The 20,875-nt window shown below is 42.3% G+C and overlaps 3 protein-coding genes across 3 annotated transcripts; all 3 read left to right on the forward strand.

Moving 5' to 3' along the window:
- Positions 1 to 1,077: 1,077 nt before the first annotated feature.
- bdkrb1 (bradykinin receptor B1) lies at positions 1,078 to 2,190 on the forward strand (the record flags this gene model as incomplete). The annotated part of the gene is made up of 1 exon (XM_080750964.1): positions 1,078 to 2,190. The coding sequence occupies one exon, from the start codon at positions 1,078 to 1,080 to the stop codon at positions 2,188 to 2,190; it is 1,113 nt and encodes a 370-aa protein (XP_080607090.1).
- Positions 2,191 to 5,703: 3,513 nt separating this feature from the next.
- On the forward strand, positions 5,704 to 6,582 carry LOC308306065 (G-protein coupled receptor 4-like; the record flags this gene model as incomplete). Its single annotated transcript, XM_080750965.1, has 1 exon — positions 5,704 to 6,582. One exon carries the CDS (start codon positions 5,704 to 5,706, stop codon positions 6,580 to 6,582), a length of 879 nt encoding a protein of 292 aa, XP_080607091.1.
- Positions 6,583 to 10,233: 3,651 nt separating this feature from the next.
- Positions 10,234 to 11,175, forward strand: gpr65 (G protein-coupled receptor 65; the record flags this gene model as incomplete). The annotated part of the gene is made up of 1 exon (XM_080750966.1): positions 10,234 to 11,175. The coding sequence occupies one exon, from the start codon at positions 10,234 to 10,236 to the stop codon at positions 11,173 to 11,175; it is 942 nt and encodes a 313-aa protein (XP_080607092.1).
- Between the last annotated feature and the right edge of the window lie 9,700 nt (positions 11,176 to 20,875).

Raw genomic sequence — 20,875 nt, forward strand, 5'->3', positions numbered from 1 at the left:
ATGAATTATGCAATAGCATCACTCTGACAATAATAAATGACATGTTTCCATCCAGGAATCAATGTTCCATACTGTTGGTATAATGGTTTAATGGTTCTTCGTCCTGCATCTTGGACCTAGTTTATCTCAAGCACACAAGGATCCACATTTTGACACTTTCATATACAAGTTGATGTACTGCGCACCCTGGCCCACGGGTGTGGAGGAATGTACTTTTATATACACGACCGTTCTCTGTTTGCTGTGAGCTTCCCTTCCAGCATCCATTCCTTCTCTGACCAAAGGACTTGTACACACGCAGTTGGACTATTTCACAAGCGAGCTTCTTCTCTTCCATTTTTACCATTTAAAGGATCTACAGTATATTTGTTTTGTTTTTTTACTTACATAAGGTAAGACATTTGCATGGGCTGGCAAAGCCTGGCATTTTACCCAGGGTCCTTTTGAATTAAAAGGAAATATAATACATGTATACAGCAGTGGTTCTCAACCTTTTTATGCCAAGAACCAACTCAGAAAATATGTGTCTCTCCAAGTACCGCCATAATAACTGATGTTAAAATACAGGTGCATAGACCTGCCCCATCCTATTCAGCTATGCACAGTTAACACAGGTGGCCAATTTATTCCTTGAATTCATGGAGATTTTTTTGTTTTTGTCCAGATTTAGATACTACATTTGTGAACTTCCGTGCTAACTGATGATGTTTCTAATGTGATTATCCGTTCTCGCATCCTCTATTAACAGCTAGTTGTGCCATCAAGCTCATTTCAGCACGGCTGGAGACCCTAAATATTTCACTTATGTTTTCTTTTTTTTTTTCCTTTTTGGGAAACTCCTCTGAGTACCACCAGAGGGGTGTCCATGTACCACTAGTGGTACACGTACCACAGGTAGAGAACCACTGTCATACAGTATATATATATAATTTATATGAGGTTGCAATAATGAAATGAGTTCTGAAGTTTAATTGTAGTTAATGTAACCTTTACAAGGTTAATGGGGGGTGGGCGTTCTCCCCCAGATAATAATTCACATAAGCATCTCATGTCATGTATTATCATGTTTTGCAGAACATGGAGCCAGTCCGTCTTCTGTCCAGGATAATACTGAGCACGGTGAGCAGCTGTGAAAACATCAGCGCCTGCGTCCCACCCAACACAACTGAGTTTCCTCATGACTCGGAAGAGTGGGACCTGATCCACAGCGTGATCCCTCCATATATCTTCACCCTGTGCGGGTTGGGGCTTCTGGGTAACAGCTTTGTCCTGCTGGTGTTTCTGATCCACAAGGATAAGCTAACGGTGCCAGAGATCTATCTGGGAAACCTGGCACTGGCCGACTTCATTCTCCTGGCCTGCCTCCCTTTCTGGGCACTGTACATCAGTAACCAATTCAACTGGCTCTACGGGGAAGCCTTATGCAAGATAGTCAACGCCTCCATAATAGTTAATTTCTACACCAGTATATACATTCTGGCCATGATCAGCGTTGACCGATACTTGGCTCTTGTGAGGACCATGAAGGCGAGGTGGATGAGACGGACACTTTACGCCAAGGTGATCTGCACTATCCTGTGGTTGTTCGGACTTTTGATGAGCATACCTACGTTAGTTTATAGACAGGTCAAGTTTTATGAGGCTTATAATTCAATGTCTTGTATTCTGGGATTCGATGCCTCTTGGAAACTGGCCAACCAAGTCCTGCTAAATGTGGTAGGCTTTGTTCTACCTGTTCTGGTCATTGTTTTCTGTAGCTGCAGGATAGTCAGATCTTTGAATAAGAGGAGGGAGAGTGTTTGTTCACAAGAGGCTAATGACAGGAAGGCCACAGTGCTTGTGTATGCTGTGACCTTGCTATTCCTGATATGCTGGGGTCCATTTCAACTCTTCACCTTCCTCGACACACTCTGTGATGAGGAATTGCTGGACGAGGAGACGTGGTCCCACACTCTCGATGTTGGACATCAGGTTTCTGTCTATATGGCTTTCCTCAACAGTGCCCTGAACCCACTGCTCTATGTCTTCTCCGGTCAGTACTTCAGGAGGAAAGTTACCGCCATCTACAGGAGGAAGAGGTATGGTCGCAGGGGATCAGACATGACCATTTACCAGCGTTCTGTGATATCAACTTACCTCAACAGAACGGAACAGATAAAGCTTGGGATACCTTTAAGTAACAAGATCTGAGATGCCTCTTGCTGAATGTTGGCATTTTAGTGGTGAACTTACCAGACCAAAAGAAAACATAATTGGGGGAGAACCCAATGGTTAGGACTCATACCACAGGAGCACAAAATAGCTTGTTCAGCATGTCCACGGTTCAACTCCTGGACAGTGACTGTGTGCTGTGTCATTCCTCTGGTCACTGTCCACCGTTCCTCCATCTTTCACTGTCACTATCAAAATAAAACAAGCAACTGCCACAACACAAAACCAAAACATATTTAACATCTTGCTTTTTTCCAAGTCCAAGTTTATTTGTAGAGCACTTAATCTTTGTTACAGTCTGGAAATAATTTACAGGCCCATATTTAAAAAGGGAAACAAAATGACCCCCAGCACCCCCACCCACCAAAAACGTGGTGGTGGAAAAATCGTAAAAGGAAGTTAACTTGGGAAGGATCACAAAAGAGGGTCCCTGTCTAGGCATGCGATGGCTGCAGAGTGGGCAATATCCAACTGCAAAACAACAAGAACAAAACTAAACCACCCTCCTATTGTCTGATACAGATCCACGTTAAACACATGCGTTTAGGCCTACCTCCTATTATTTTACAATTTTTAAAGGCAACAATACTTCTCTACATCCTCTTTTAGTCGAGTCGACTAAATCAATTGTATCTTATATTTAGTCGACTAAAACTAGACTAAAACTATGACTTTTCAGATGAAAATATGAAGATATGACTTAAACTAAATCAAAATGGGCTGTCTAAATCAACACTGCTTCAGAGCCTGTTGTGTGACGTGTCTGAATAATAAATGGTAACATTGTCAGAACACAATATTTTTCAGGATGATGAGCCACAGCTGTGAACTATTATGAAGCTAGAGAAACATTTTTACGAGGTTCTTTTCATCACAGTGGGTGTTTTCAGTATAACGCCTGATGAGTGTGACACTGTGCACTGTGATATGACAAACATTTCAGATAGCTGGGGATAGTTGCCGCTGAAAATGTTTTCCAAATAAGGTCTTGATTAATGTTGCTGTCTGGGAGAAACCTTTATATCTCCATATTTCAACTTTTTATGTTTTTCTTTTCATAAATGAATGCCTTACTTCGTCATACATGATTGTCACACAAAAGTAGCAAAACAAAGAGCAGATCTACAAGGCAAGCTCACAACGCATAGAAAGATTTCGAATTTTTAAGAGAACGTTGTTTGAGCGTGTTTGTGTGTTTTCTAATTGAACCATTGGAAAGTATTAACAAGAGCTTGTGGCTCAATAACTTCATTGGATCCATCAGAACATTTTCTCATTGAAAGTAACAGCCAGTGGTGGAAAAAGTACTCAAGTATCAATACTACAATGTAGAAATAATAATTACAAGTAATAGTTTGGAATTCAAAATGTACTTGAGTAAAAGTATGAAAGTGTTGGCATCAAATTGTACTTAAATGCCTTCCTCTTTATCCTCCTCTTTAATAGCAGATCTACAAGCTCACAATGTGTCATAAAGAGGACTTTATCACTGAACCTGAGCATTACTGTTCTTAAAACATCTTTCTGAAGCATCCACATCAGGGGTACGTTTGTACGTACACAGACAAACATGTCAAAGACTTGGTCTTGAACGTGGCAAATGTTAGATTTTCTTTTCTACACACCACTATAATGTTCTTATTTTGATTATAAGACCCAGTTACTGAATGTCAAGTCTCCAGGTTTTCTTCAGAACATGTATGACTTATGATTTACTATGACACTGTGGCGTCATAGTAAATTAGGACATAAGAGTCCAGCCAGTACTAGTGGTTCTTAAACATTTTATTTTCGAGGACGGTTCCATTTTTGGTTCCATTTGTACACTCTCAGAGTTATAGACCTGTTATGGTCATTCAGGGCTATGTCTTTATGTGTTTCTGGTAATATTATTGTCCACTCATTTTGTATGTCCGTGGCAAAAATAAAATTAGAAGAAAAAAAATCTCCACCACAATCCAGCATGGCAATGACCCCTGATCCACATCTAACATGTAATCTGTCATCCAGTGTACATCCAGCATGTTGCTTAAATCTAATAACCTGAACCATTAGAGGTAATTGCCCCATTATAGGTTACAGTGATGGCTTTGTTTTGCCTGGCCTAACCTAATTTAAATATTTACTGTGTGGTCTTAACCATATACTCTGTATAAATATAGTATAGTAGCAACTAACTGCTTAAAAGGTATACTTTACTATGAGGAACTATATGTATATGTATGTATATAATTATACTAAAATGATACTGTTTTCCATCTAGTCTACACTAAATATATTTGCAGGAGATAACGTAACCATGTCAGTCAGGCTATACATGATAGCCTAGTTGTTGTTGTTTTATTAGACCTACTTACTACTGGATTTACAGTACTTAGCATTAGCAATGTGAATAAATAAAATGAGTTGTAACATTCCTGTTCATTCTTATGGCTTAATATGAAGTTTAAACGACCCTGAGACTACAAAGAACTGCAAAATAACACAACGCACTTCTGTAGCCTCAACCTGCTGTGTTGTCATGATTAAGGTCTTCTGTTTTTCTGTTTTCCTGTTTAAAACCTGACAAGACGCAGTGGTGGAAAAAGTTCAATACTGCAATGTAGAAATACTAAAAGTAAAGGTACTGAAAATTGGACATACTCCAGTAAAGTTAAAAACTACCTCAAAATTCTACAGTACATGAGTACAGTACATGGGGTTACTTTACACCACTGGACAGAGGAAGTGTACGTACGGTAACTGAATAGGATGGTGCAATGTGGTGCCATGTAACAGGCTACCTCTGTCTCTGGTTTGTGTCAGAAGTGCTGACTTGGAGGCCGTTCTGAAGCACGCTAACCTGATGTAATGCTCCTGAACCTGCAGTAGGCCTACTCATTTTCATATGGGCTTATGGCTTTGCATTGTGATTTATATGATAAACAATAGCGCAATAATGGCACTGATGTTCTGCACGAGGCTTTCTGGCTTTCACGGAGACCATGGATAAGAAAAAATAGTCTGCGCACCAATTTGCTGCTCCCAAACGTGTAGTTTACTCATCCAACCACAGATGTGACCTGTTGAATGAAGTGTTGTTGAGTAAGATGCTGAAGCCCTGGTTAACATGAAGACAAGTCAAATATTTCCATTAGTCAAATGTTCATCTTTAGTCTAAGTTTAGTGTTGACTCTGTGCTGACCCCACAGTGGAACTACACAAGGCCTCAAAGGGATACAGTTCCACAAAGCCCATTTGAATGGGAAGTATTTGCATTGTAGCGTCTCCTCAACAACATCAACATCAACATCCCTATTTGTCACCTGACCGTACCACAGAGTACAGGTGCAAACAGGTGCAAACAATCATTTCCTTTCAACTCAAAGCCTCCCTGGTGCTCTGTCTGAGTGCACTTGTCGTTAAGTGAAGATGGACAGAAATGCGTCCTTCAACCAAAGCAACGCGAATGTGTCAGACCCCTGTTCAGTGGAAGACGTGGTGGATGAGTTCATGTATCCAGCGGCCTACTCTCTCTTCTTCATGGTGGGCTTGCCTGCTAACTGTCTGTCACTATACGTGGCCTGGGTGCTGATGAGAAAAGGGAACAACATGGCGGTATATCTCGTCAACCTCTCCGTCTCCGACCTGCTCTACACCATCACCTTGCCCGTGTGGATTGAGATGGCGCTGCGTAGGCCCGTGGGGGATGTTCTCTGCAGCCTGGTGGCTGTGATCATGTACAACAGCTTTTACGTTGGCTCCGGCCTGCTTTGCTGCATCTCCGTTGATCGCTATCTGGGACTGGTCTACCCTCTCTACTTTCAGAGGGCACGAGAGGTGAGGACGTCGGTAGCTGTGAGTGTGCTGGTGTGGACTGTGGAGATAGTAATCCACATTCTCTTACTTAACCACACAGGGGCACTGCAAGCGTTCTCCTCCAGACGCTTGTGTGAGGAGAGAATGCCCATGACTCTGGCTGATGCTGACCTGGCCCTTACACGGGTCAGCTTGGGTTTCTTGGTCCCCGTATTCATCATGAGCTTCTGCTTCCAGCAGATTATGCAGGCGCTCCAAAAAAGCACCTCTATCCTGGCTGAGGAGAGAAGGGTAGTCGGGCTAATGTTGATATTGCTCCTTGTGACCTATCTGGTGTCCTTTGTGCCATACCAGACCGTCATGTTCCTCCGGGCTGTGCTGGAGTCATCAGGCGACTGCACCTGGGCCAAGAGGCTCCGACATCCGTACATGGTGGTGGTGGCTACCACCACGCTCAACAGCATGCTGGATCCTATCATATACTGTCTGATGAGCAAGAGCGCTCAAACCGAGATGAACAGACTGGTGAAAGGCAGGGCATTTTTCACTCAAAGTGTTACAACTCTTAATTAAGAGCTGCATTACTCAAATCAATGAATAAATAAAACCCTTCAGGTCTGATGAAGAGCCGGCTTGAAACGTTACCACCAGTAAATATCAAGCTTGGGAGCAACGAATTGGTGTGTGTACTCTTTTATTTCTTACCTATATACTTTTGATCAGTCCAGCACCCAGCCTATATGGCCTTGGATGTGTGTGCTCTTTTGGCTGTTTTTCAGCCTTTAGATTAACGGCATGTACTTTTGACAGAAATTGTTGGTGCTAGATTGTGTGCTGTATTTTTGCCTTTCCCAAATGTATGATGCAATGTAAATAATTAGATTATAACTCGTAATGTAAATTGCATTTCTAATACTCAATAACAGCGCTAAATATTCAGTTGAATGTTTTTATATATATTTCTTTGTCGTATATAAAATACCTTCATTTTACAGTATTTTATGATAAGATTTATAATATGCAGAAATTCTACAAGGCCAGAGAGGGTCATAAGCTTAGGCTGTTCAGTTCAGCTACTGTATCTTCCCTGGGGATAACATGGCAGCTGACTAAACAGTAGGCCTACAAGTTAACTCTATATACTTCGTTGTAGGTCAAATAGTGAAAATAACTGCACAATCTACACAAAGTTGTGAGCTCGTAAATTGTCTATCTTTGCTGAATGTTTGCCTATTATGATGACATGCCAAGAATAGAGATGCTAGGCCCTAGGGCAGGGGTCGGCAATTAGATTTGGCCTCGGGCCAATTTTTTTCTAAACTTGAGATGGGGGGCCAGAACATATAATGAAAGGCTAATTTAAGAAATTCATAGTTAAACAGTGTTACTGGAACTCCAAGACAGACGTGCCTTACAAGACATAGGCATCTGTGATAAAAAGAAAATAATATATACTAGCCCTTACCCGTTCAAAGATATGAGCTCCAAAATGATGTGCAGTGTGTGGGTTATGGGATGTGCACTGTGCATACAGTATATGAGGGATGGAAAGTAACTTTAACTGGTGCTTGCATGATAATATGTAGGAGCATCAATGTAAGAAATACCCGTTTCGTTTAATGGCTACAGAGATACACCCCCCCCCCACCCGCCTGCATACACACCCGCCTGCCTGCCTGCACGCACGCACACACACACACACACACACACACACACACACACACACACACACACACACACACACACACACACACACACAGAGCTGGTTAAACATGTTGCCTCATGCTAGATGCAGAATAGATGTGCCTCATGCTAGATGCAGAATAGATAGTAGATACACCATAAAAATGCTAATATACAGCATACGATTTGTGAAAGTGACAAACGGGCTTCACAGTTATGTCAGGTGTGTTCATATGCTAATGGTGATGCAATTTCAGATCAATTGCTCCAGCCACCGAGGAGAAACGCTGTTTCAGACAGACAGACAGACAGACAGACAGACAGACAGACAGACAGACACTCACTCACTCACTCACTCACTCAGACAGACATTTGGAAAATTATATGTTAGATGTGGAAAAACAAGCGGTCCCCCCCTTTCTATTTGCAAATATTGATGGACTGATGTAGTGAAGCCTTTAATAATTGTAATGATTAGCCTACATACTTTTATGTTAATAATTATTATTTCCTTCTTCTCTGCTGCCAGTCGTAGGCTACAACATCACATAAATATAATCATGAATCATGATTCATAATGAATCACATTGCACATCTCACAATTCTGTGCAGCACGTTGTGAGTTTGTAGATTCAATATACTGTGCGCAAGTTGCGCAACACCTCTGCACGTCGACAAATTGGTCGTTATAGTGAAGTGATCGCAGCTGCTCGGCAGAAAGAAGAAAGACTGCTAGAACGCTAAACATCAGCCTTATCTGCTTCAAATAGGCAAGAGAAATGACACATGAACCAAAAGCATAAAGAAGAGTGGAAAGGGGCGTTTATAGAGGAATATGGACAGAAAATGTGTGCTGTTTATCCTACCTGGACTCAGTCAGTCCAGTATTGTATAAAAATAAAATAATAATAATAATAATCAAAATAAAATAAAAACATAATTCTCAAAATAATCTGGGGGGCCAGAAATAATTTCCAAGGGGCCAGTTTTGGCCCGCGGGCCGCCTATTGCCTATCCCTGCCCTAGGGTATACATTTAATTTCACATTAAATGTATACCCTAGCAGCTAGGGTATACATTTAATGTGAAATTGTACGCTGAAATGCCACCACGAGCGACGTCACTGCAGAAGGAAAACCTGAACGAAACTTGACTGGCAGTGTTTTGGTCAACTTGACGGCTGAGAAAACACTGCTGACACAGACACAACCAAAGGTTCACTGCAAAATAATGACATCGACATCCCAGTCGCATTACCATTTAATTTGCTGTCATTGACAGTAATGTTAATCAAATGAATACAAATTGTTGACTGAATGATATCCTCTCGTTGTCTTTGTGAATAAACAAGGCTATAATACATGCTACTGTAAATGCCTGGACCCAAGAATTAAAAACTTTTATTCCTTCTCTCTCTCTCTCTCTCTCTCTCTCTCTCTCTCTCTCTCTCTCACCCCCCTCTCTCTCCCTCTCTTTACTTTTGTTTTATAACAGTCTTTAGTGTGTCTGTTGGTGCACTGAGCGCAAACAGGTTCAGTCATAATGATTATATTGCACTGTCCTGTTGGAAACAATTAGTCGAGCACATGGTATGTCTACCTTTATCATGAAACACACAGTAATGCCAATGTCAACCATGTCTGTATTGACACACCAAAGAGTAAAGACCGGACACTCGCTTACAGTATGTAGTGGCCTAATTAAAATTGCAGTGTGGTTTACAGTATGACGGCTCATGCCTTGTCACCTTCTACAGTATAGTGACATATGGCAGCAATGTAGTCAGGGGCAACCCTGGAGTTATATAGGGGGCAATGCAGGGGCAACGAGAAGACGTCCGCAGACTCTTCCTGTTTCTTTAAGCTTGTTGAGCCAGCAGCAATAAAGCCAACTGAACTAAGCTGTTCTGTGTCTGGTTTTACTCTCAACAGTACAGTCAAGGTCTGAATTTGATCTACAGTATCAGGGTGTTAAGAATCTTCTGTGGATGAAGGGTAAGTATAATCATATGATGCCTTGTTTAAATTATCAACAGCTTTTGTAGTTACATGCAGCAAATGTAACAGTAGCTAGTTAACAGGGGGCACCTGCTGTAGATGTCCCTTATTTGTTTTGTTGTCATCTACTACAGTGGTTCTCAACCTTTTCAGGCCGTGACCCCCAAAATAATCATATTTTAACTGGGGAAAATAGCAGATCTACATGCTCACAGATGTAGATCGGCTATTTTCACAATTTCTGCCTCTAATATTTGACAATTTGACCAATATTTAATTTGTCATTTTAGAGGTATTAAAAAGTCCTTAGAGTGTCACTTTAGAAATGTGCAGATACTCTATACGCTTAAACTTTATGTTGGTTTGTTTACTGTTGAGTGAGAAAACAATGTTAACATTAAGTTAAACATCTGGGGACCCCCCAACATAATTTGGGGACCCGACCCACAGGTTGAGAACCACTGATCTACTGAGATAAGCCATTGTCCATTCATCCGTATGTATGCACCCCTTTTTTCTCTACAAGCTGAACACCATATCTGTGATGGACAACTTCAGCCTGGCCGTCAACGATTCTGAGTGTTACCCATTTGAAGAGATTCGGGACAGAATGCCCTTTTTCTTCTTCAACCTGGCTATCATCATCATAGCCATCCCAGCCAACTCCTTCTCCCTCTATGTGTCCTGGCAGCACGTCAGGCTTAGGAACGAGCTTGGCGTGTACCTGTTCAACCTGGCCCTGTGTGACCTGACCTACACCGTTGGCCTGTCTTTCTGGATGGACTTTCTGTGGCGAGGGGTTTGGATCCATGGAGGACACGTGTGCATGTTGTCGGTCTACTTGCTCTTCACCAACTTTTACACCAGTGACGCACTCCTCTGCTGCATCGCCGTGGACCGGTACATGGCGGTCGCTCACCCCTTCAAGTACCCGTCCATGAGGAAAGTAGGCACCGCGGCGGTGGTCAGCATCTCCCTCTGGGTCCTGGTAGTTTTCTTCAACGTCGCCACCATCACCTGGGAGGATTCATACTGTGAACACGACGAGGTGTGTTTCAACATCTTCCCATTGTCAGACAAGTTGACCACGATTAATTCAGTGCGGTTCTTTGTGGGGTTCATTGCCCCCGTCGGGTTGATGGCGTGTTGCTGCTGGGGAATCTGCAGAGCGGTCGAGTCCAACCGGGCCACAGAGGAACAGGAGCGCAAGCGGGTGTCGAGGCTGCTGGGGATGGTTCTGCTCTCAACAGCGTTCTGCTTTGGACCCGTTCACACGATGATGCTCCTTCGAGTGCTGCTGGGGGAATGCCCAGGCCCGGAGTGGTTTGTTTACACGTACAAGGTCAGCGTGGCCTTCTCGAGCCTCAACTGCCTCATGGACCCTCTCCTCTACTGTTTCATCACCAAATCGGGCAAGGCTAACGTCACACAGGTCGTTCACTTCATCCAAGGAAAGAAGCGGGTGACAGGGCAAGGTGTGGTGTAGCACAGGGGTCTTCAACGTTTTCAGGCCAACGACCCCTTAGTCGAGAGAGAGATGAAGCAGGGACCCCCACAACCTTTTCGTAGATTCCGTATAGTTTTATTGTTTGACAGCACAAACATCAGTATTTTGGATTTATGTCAATTTGTGTTTTCAGATATTTAACCACTTGAACCGTCAATACTTGACCTTTCACTCTGTAATTAGTCTGCTCTTTTTCACCTCTACACCAAACCTCTTTGTCAAAAATAGCCGATCTACTGTACACATTTTTGGCTTCTCAGAGTGAGGATAGCCCCTTTCGGAACCTCTCCCTCCGCTATGCAGCAGCTCCGAGATGAGGTTCCTCCCCGTGGTCAACCAGAATCTTCCTGCTGGGTGGAAGATTCGCCATTAGCGATCACTTCCCACCTTTGGTGAACATTCTATCCAAAAAATGAAGGTTTTCTGCTGATCTCTAAACCTTTTCACTTCTCAAGCGTGGAAGAAAATCGAAGCAACGGGTTGAAATAAAGAGTTTATATCGCTCATTTTGTCCGCCGGTTCCGTCTTTTCCCCATAGACTGTAGCACTGAGCCCGGAAGTTAGTCAATTGGGGGAAAACACAGAACCGACTGACAAAATGAACGATATAAACTCTTTATTTCAACCCGTTACTTCGACTTTCTTCCATGCTTGAGAAGTAAAACGATGAGAGATCAGCAGAAAACTTTCACTTTTTGGATAGAATGTTCACCAAAGGTAGGAAGTGATCGCTAACGGCGAATCTTCCACCCAGCAGGAAGATTCTGGTTGACTACGGGGAGGGACCTCATCTCAGAGCTGCTGCATTGCAGCGGAGGGAGAGGTTCCGAAAGGGGCTCAGTCTGGGATCACTTCACTTTTCGAGGTTTGATCCGGTCGGGAGAGGAAACCACTTTACGTAATGTTGTAGTACTCAAAGGACTACAAATTGCCGGAACTATCAAACCGGATTCAGTTTTAACCCAAAAGAATTCCCCTGCGCTCAAGGACATACTTTTAGGGCCTACCTAATAAACTCCTTGATGCGGCATAGTTTTGTTTTTGAAAAATGTATTTGGGATATGCATCTTTTATTCCAACTCGTAGCGACTGGCAAGACTACACTAGGCTACTCGAGCATTTTAATAGGGATTGGGGTAACAAACGGAGGGAACCAAAACAAATCGACGCCGCTTCTTTGGCTTTTGGTTTCCGCCTAGACCGGATCAAACCGCCCGTTGTTAACGATCACCAGGCTTTCCCCCAGAAAGCCTGGTGGGCGAGGTTAAAAGGGACTAGAGTGAGGTCACGGTTCATATAAAAGAGGAGAAAAAAGGTTTCTATCATCACACAAAGATTTGAACCCCCTATAGTAACTCTGGGGACCCCCTAGAGGTCCAGGACCCCCTGTTGAAGACCCCTGGTGTAGCAGACCAAAAATACGATTAAGTGATATTTTCACAAAAGCTAAATAATCTTATCGAATCATCTCAGCATCTCAATATCACCATGGTGTGGCTCCTATTTGGATGTGGCTGTCTAAGCTGAAACGCTGTTGTGTTGCTCAGTGAGGCTATTCAATTGAGAAAGGACAATCTCTGAATGAGTTTCATTAGTAGTGAGCTTGAGGGTGGTTGCTACTGTAGTTGTTTGTGCAATATTTTACTCAATGTCAGTGTGGGATAACCTATAAAAATTATGCTTTTTGACACAGGTGTGCGATGAAGTATGAACTTAGTTCATACTTCTTACTCTATAGACTTTACACAGAAGGCAGAGTCTTAAATAAACATTGCTCAGTATGTTATCCCTTGTACAATCATAAGATAACAACAGTGATTGTTCTACATCATACAGTGTAGGCCAAATAGGCCCAGGAAAATACATGAGATGTTCCCCTTAACAATCTGACTTGTCCTTTCTTTGAGAGACAGCCGCTGATACGAACGACCTACGGCCTGGTCGCGACCTAGGCCACGACCTGGAGGTCGTAGGTCCCGGTTCTGGAGGTCGTAGTTCGCGGTACATACTTGTTAGGTCGCGGCCGGTCTAGTTTCGCGACCCCCGGCCGTGGTTGCGCCACCTCGGTCGTCCCCGGGCCGTTGTTGCGCGATCGGGCCGTTGTTCAGCGACCTGGGAAGTCCGCGGTCGTATTTAAAAGGTCTTTTTGCAGAATATTCTAGAGCAGCAGCGCTATTCAACCTTTTGAAGCTTGTGATTGACTGAACCGGAGGTAGGAAGCGCTCCATTGTAGTCACTTGGACCGCGCGAGGTGCACCAAAACCTATCCTTAACCCTAACCCCAACTCTAACTCTAACCCTAACCTTAACCCTAACCCCAACTCTAACCCTAACCCTAACCCTAACCCTAACCCTAACCCTAACCCTAACCTGCCGACACTGAGTAGCTAACCTGCCGACGCTGTTGAAAACGAGCGCTCCTTCCCTTAGCAAGCGTAGAGTTTCTAAACTCGCGTCCCTTCCCTTAGCAAGCGTAGAGTTTCGATCGCGGCGCTCCTTCCCTTAGCAAGCGTAGAGTTTCTAAACTCGCGTCCCTTCCCTTAGCAAGCGTAGAGTTTCGATCGCGGACTTCCCAGGTCGCTGAATTACGACCGAGATCGCGCAAAACCTCCAGAACCGGGACCTACGACCTCCAAGTCGTGGCCTAAGTCGCGACCAGGCCGTAGGTCGTTTGTATCAGCGGCTCTTGCTTTTCAAATACTTGATACTTCAGGATAGTTGCCTATACTGTTTTCTTTTTTAAATGTCTTATGATTTCACGTTTTTTTTTCCTGACCTCAATTACACCACTACAGATTACACCATAATCTGTATTTTTTTTTTTTTATAATTAGGCTCAGAAAGGTGAGTTCATTCATTTGTCTCTGGATGTAAGCATCATCATCCAGGGGAGGGTGTGGTTGTAGGGGAGGGTGTATCACCTTTGCTGTTACTTTACATTGTGTTTGCATCGGTCCAATGCACCATTTACCATTTACCATTCAGCACTTTGGTTGTTGCGTTCACCCTCCCCTACAACCACACCTTCCCCTAGATGATGATGCGTACATCCAGAGGCAAATGAACTCTGAGTCTGAGCCTAGCAATAAAAAAAAAACTACAGAAAAAACACAGACTGTTGAAAGTTCAGTTTTTCTTTTGGTGTGATTGAGGTCAGGATACATGAATAAAAAAACCTAAAAATAAAAAATAATTGCATTTGATGTCATTATAAGACCTTTAAATTAAGTTTATTCATTATGCAAAAGAATACATGTAATTGGTCTTTTCTGTATCTCTGCGAATGTTGAAAGTTATCCAAGAAGAGTATAACAATGCAATGTATAACAATACAAGGCCATGTAACCATAGGTGTGGGGAACAACATTCTAATGTTGAGATGGCCTTGAATTCCCCATTAATAGAAAATAAATAAATACAAACAAATACATATACATATTATACATATAATCTATCTGCATGACATTATTGGATCTATAAATTGGTTTACTGTAAGTTTACAATTGATGGGCATAATTAACCTCTATGCCTGGTAGTTTAGAATTAGGTTATGACCAGGAGAGTGAAGCCTCGATCAGAGTCTGCGGTGAAGAGCTATCCACCGCAAATTTTAGGTGGAAAGCTTTCCACCTCAAGTCAGAAAATAAGTGAAGGCCATCATAGTCAGTCACGGTGGAGTCCTATTCACCGTGACTGACTGGTCCAGGTCGACCAATCAGTGAACGGGGTGAAGAGCCTATCTGTCTGAAAGTAAAAACAGAGAGATGTGTCGGGACTCGCGGTGGAAAGCTCTTCACCGCGAGGAATGACATAACGTTGTAGTTTCATGACTCAAAAAGACTACACGCCGACTCTGATCGAGGCTTCAGCCTACATTTTGAGGAAGTGCAGGTTCAGGTGGAAGCTTCTTTATGATCAGTGTTAAATCCACAGAAAGTATTGAAACTGAATAATGCTAGGCCCCTGACACCCAAAATGATGTTTAATTAATTTGAGTCTGCATTGTTAATATACCTATATTCACTGTATACATTCTGTGTGGTTAAAGTTAATGTAAGGATTTTGGGTCTGGGTGTGCCATACACCTGACTGGATCTAACACTATTGTACGTATTTAGGCCCCATGACATATTACAATTTATTTGCAGTGCAAAGCAATAATGGATATCTGGTGCCCTCTAGTGGATGGTTGCATGACTATGTTCATGCTTGGATCACATCAAATGTTTGTGTTGTCTGGTATAAAATGAATGAAAAAGAAAGAATAAAGCAATTAGCATTCATTCAGGCTGTTTGGAAGCATAATACAAGGCTGATATAGATCTAGCCTACTGTATTTGCAGAGGAGGAAGAATTGTGAGCTTGTAGATTGGCTGTTTTCACTTTTTTTTTTTTTTTTAATAATAAAAAGGGACGGTTTTGGACACAGGCCAGACAGAAATGATTATACTATTGACCATCATTTCTCATCATGTATATTCAGATAATAAATTACACTGACTCTGTCGACTGGAAACCTCATTATGTACAAAACTGTTACTTTTCAGGATTCTTTATTCAAAAACAGCGAAAGTAGCAGATGTACACGCTCAAAATGAGCTTGTGGATCTGCTACTTTTGATCGTGTGACACTGTATGATCAAGTAGGGTATGAGACTGGGGTCAAAACAAAAGTAACAATTTCCTTCATAATTCACAGACTAGTACTTGAAATATAGGCTACTAGTCATCTTTTGAAAACACACACACACACACACACACACACACACACACACACACACACACACACGTGTGCCCGTGCCCTAATTAATAATGACATTTATAAGCTTTCACTAGTAGGCTAAACAGAATCACTTCACTTCACTTTAAAACAGCACTACTTGAAGGTAGTCACCCATGCAGCTGTTGAGGCTTACTACAGTATAAACATAGACATAGAGACAAACACACTCAGTCAAACATTGGAGCTCAAAAACACAAAAAGTTCAAGTATGGATGTAATGGGGCAGCCCATGCACTTTAGAGACTAATGCACGTACTGTAGCTACACAGCTGCTTAAGTTGGAAGTGACTCTTTGTGAGTGTTGTGTGTTACATATTTGTATAACTTACATTGCAATGGTTTAATTTAAACATGTTTGAAAAGGTGTGACAGTGCTGGCAATCCTCCTGTTGATTGGGAGGTGCCAAGTCTTGTAGAGGAGAGGGGTGTTTGTTCCTGCTTTAACTTGTGTTTTTTCGAATTGTAATTTTGAGTGAAGTGGCGCAGCTGGCGCCTGCTATATAAAATGGAAAATAATTGTTATATAAACTTGAAAATAATTGTTTAGGTAATTGTAGATATCCCCAGGGCCGTAGTTTCTTTGCCTGGTTTGGGTTAATTGATACAAATTATCGTCGGTTTTCTTGGTATGACCCACCTGCTTTAAAAAGGAGGCTGTAGATGCAGAAGGTCAGTTTTGTTCGGTTTGGGCAGGCTAGAGAACAGCCAGAGGTAGAGAGCCGCTAAAGCTGTAGTGTAGTTGCTTATGTTGCTGTTTTAGGCTATTTAGCAAGTGCTATTTTTGGACAGTCCAGCACTGTAAATATTATTGCACTGACAGGTTGGTGTTTGGAGAAATAAATAAGCAACAAAACCCCTACAAAAAGCATTCCTAGACAGTTGTCTATATTTTTGGAGCCTTGGTCAATGACCTTTACAATGGAGATGAGAGCTAGGTTTCTGTCTAATAGCGATATTTTCCCAGTATCGGCACAGAGAAACGGGTTCATTGGGTTGACACGCAGGCAGAGAGGAGAACATGTGGATCTTCCATGTGAGCCTTTGTACCTTCCCATTCTTCATCACTTCATGTCACATAATGAGCTGCACTTCACCCTATAAACCTGCATCAGCAAAAATGGTGGCCATTGAGCCCCTCCTCTATCTGACCTTGCGCTGTCCTTGACCACGAGAAAGAACCACAGTCCCTTTATCCCCAGTGTAAATGTACAGCTGGAAAGCGAGATAATTAGACATCAATAAAGAACCAGCCAATGTGTCTGCTTCCACTTGGATGTTGGCGTCCGTTTCAGCGAGGTGATCCTATACATCCTTGTATGATGAATAGGCCGTTTATGTTATCTACACATGGTCCAGAGACCCTGTCACCCTCCCGTTAGCATAATACATACAGGTCATATAGATAAACGTTTTTGAAAGGAGAGGATGGCATTGGGGACACAGGAGCCTTGAAGAAGTGCACATGCAGCACGTCACTTCTAAGTTAAAATGACTGTTAGGATTTTGCTGAATGCTAGTGGAATTCATACCCGAACCCTAACCACACGAACCCTAGCGTCCCTATTCTGGGGTGAACATTTGGTGAAAATGGTTTGATTGATTGAATATGTTATAGTCACAATGAACAAACAACATTATGTACAGTCGTCACATTTAAGATGCAGCACGGCACAGATACAGTTGGAACATCCTGCCCAACAGGAACATCCCGAATAAGGCCTTTTACAGTATTTTTTACATCGGAAGAAGTGCTGGCTAGGTGAATTTTCAGGGCTCTTTTGAAGGAGGCCAGTGATTTACATGTTTTAAGAGAAATCGACAAGGAATTCCATCCACACTTGTGTGGCAGTGTTGTAAAAGGAAAATTTTCCCATATTTGTACTATGGGTTTGTATGATCGTTGTGTGCGCTCCCTCTAGTGTTGTATCTGTTTGGTCAGGTATGCGGGCACTGTGGGGGTTGAGGGCAGATTTGCAGATTTGCATTGACTGGTGTGGAGCAAAACTAGCAGATGTAGCAAAGAGCCCAGGATTCCAGTCGACTAATTATATAGGTTACTGTAGGTACTGGTAGATAACAGGATTGGTAAAGTAGGCTACATGATTTCAACAAGCTAAACCTTTGACAAAAGATCTAATAATTCTACAATTGCTAGTTTGCTACAAATTGCCACAGAACCTGAATATCCAGTCATTTTGGGGCTTAACAAGAAGTTGAAGGCACTTTTACATCAAGTTGCCCAGATGTCCCTAGTTCCCACCTATCCTGTATTCTTGAGGTATAGAGCGCAAAGAGCCACTTGTTTATTGCATTTGTCTTTAGGAATTCCTGAATATTGCTTGATTGAAACATTGAACACAAACAAGTGGAGGATTTTACCGGTGTGTGGACCGTATTTTCTTTTATGTTGCTCTTACGACACTGAAGTGGATGTGCTTGCATATCTTATCTAATGTAAATGTACCACATACTGTATATAGTGACACTGCCACATAAATGTGTGAAAGGGTATACCGTATTTCCTGTCTATACTTAGTGATTTCAAAGGGAAAATATTGGTTAAAAAGATGTATAAATATTAAACACCTAAATAATTTGTTGTTTTATTTTGATGAAGATATCCCTTCATTCTCTGTTGTCAGGTTTCATTTCATAGGGGGAGCTGTGGGGAAAAGCAGCACATGAAATATACACTGGTATAAAAGTCCCATAGTCACAGGCAGGCGAGGTATGGACACAAAAACGTGCCACCAACACGTGCTAAAAATGGCAACAGATGGACATGCTCTAGCAGTTTAATGGGTGGCACTGGCAATATAGGCTATTATGCAAGTTCTCGAAGAATTAGAATGCAGGGGATGCCTGCTGGTCTAGCGGTCCAGGCGCATACCACATAGGCTCTGATGGATATCAGTGTGTCACGGTTTCGAATCCCAATCCCGACAACCCTTGCCACGTGTCATTCCCCATCTCTCTCCCCATTTCCTGTCAGAAGCCCTTTTTTTTAATGCAACAGGCCTAAATTTATCGTTGGTCTAAAATCTGTTCTTGACATATTGTTTCCTATGTTAATGAATTCTAAAAACATCTACATTCTTAACTTTATTTCAGTATGAGAAACTTTGACTGACACTCAACAGCAATTTGGCTCTTCATAATAGGGGTGAACATTTTCAATACTATGACTAATCAAGTTAGTCAATAATTTGAAACAATTACTGCCTGCTGTTACACAGCAGTGCATCTTTCTCGTCTTCAGTACAGCTCTCGACTTGATCTTCCTATAAAAACTGTCTGCAAGAACTCAAACCATGTTTTCTGACCTGATTATGACATATATGTCATTTGTCAGTTTTCCTGCAAGGATTTAAATGAAATGATCTCCCCCTAAGCTTCCCATTAATAATAATAATAATGATGCTGTCTATAATCGGTAACCAATCCAATCAGAAGTGCCATTATAAAGTAGTTCAATCACAATCACTGTTGATAACCATGCAATTATAGCAATTATTGAACCATTCTCCCCCGTTGCCAGACATAATGGTGACAGGCAGCTTTGTCATCTCTCCACTGTTTGACGGCAGGCATGCGGTGCCTTAAAGGCCTCCAGGCTTGACTCTCACAATCCTCCTCCTACCCCTTTTCTCCTAATTATCCACCTGTCACTGCCAGTACATTCACACTTCTCCTTTTCACTCTGAACACTGCGTTTGAAGTTGTAAATAAGGGGGGTACCATAGTCAGAACACAGAATCCTGCCAATTTTGAGTCAGGGTTGTTTCCTGTCTGTGGAATAACACGTCTAGCTGTATTATAATGCAGTGCCTGAGCGTCGCTTTGCCAGACTCTGGAATACTTTGTTGCTTTGATAACACTGGACAGTGACACATCATCACTGGGATATTTTTGGTTAAAACGTAATAAGAAGAAGAAAACAAGCTTTTCCTTCTCACTTATTTGAACCTCAGTGTAGATACATTTTGTGGACACAGTAAACAGTCTACAGGCTCAGCCCTGGCTGTAACCCAGTCAACAGGCATGGGTGATTTATGACAGCTCCCTTAGGAACAATGTTATAGCATATCAGAGCCTTATCAAAGCCAGTGACAGAGACTCTGGATGTTAAATGTTTTCTTTTTTGCTAAGGGTATTTAAAAAAAAAATCACACTCGTGTGAACTGAGCGGTGGTGTGTGTGTGTGTGTGTGTGTGTGTGTGTGTGTGTGTGTGTGTGTGTGTGTGTGTGTGTGTGTGTGCAACAGCGCCCCTCCCTTAACATGTGTGGTCAGAAAAGGTTACTGCAGGGCCAGGCTACGGACACGGAGACATACATACATACAGACAGACAGACAAACAGACAAACAGACAAACAGACAGACAGACAGACCCACACACACGGCCACGTATAGGAGCGTTGTGACCACCGCTCAAAAAAGTTTTGCCTCTGCCGGGGACAGCAGTGGCCGGAGGTATCTCTGGTATGGCCTCAGGGAATTTCTTCAAATTTGGCACAAACGCCTACTTGGACTCAACACAAAAAACTCAAACTAAATTGTTAGATTTTGGTGGTCAAAGGTCTAGGTCACTGTGACCTCATCATTTCCATCCAATTCCCACAATCTCAGTTACCGCCTGGAGGGATTTTCATTACAACCTGTCACACTAAACAAAAAGGGTGCTAAATAGCACTAAAATTGGTTCTTTGGCTTATTAGGAACCTCTTTTGGTGCTATATACAGTATACCTAAAGGTGCTATATAGCACCATTTGCAAATAGTGCTATAGAACCATTAGAGGTACACTCAGGTAAACTCAGTAGAGAACCTCAGAGTCCAAAGAACCATACTGTAAGGTTAACAAGTACGGCAGTGATGCTAGTAGCAACTCAACCATA

Source organism: Nannobrachium achirus (assembly GCF_963921795.1).
Source record: "Nannobrachium achirus genome assembly, chromosome: 20".
NCBI lineage: Eukaryota > Metazoa > Chordata > Actinopteri > Myctophiformes > Myctophidae > Nannobrachium > Nannobrachium achirus.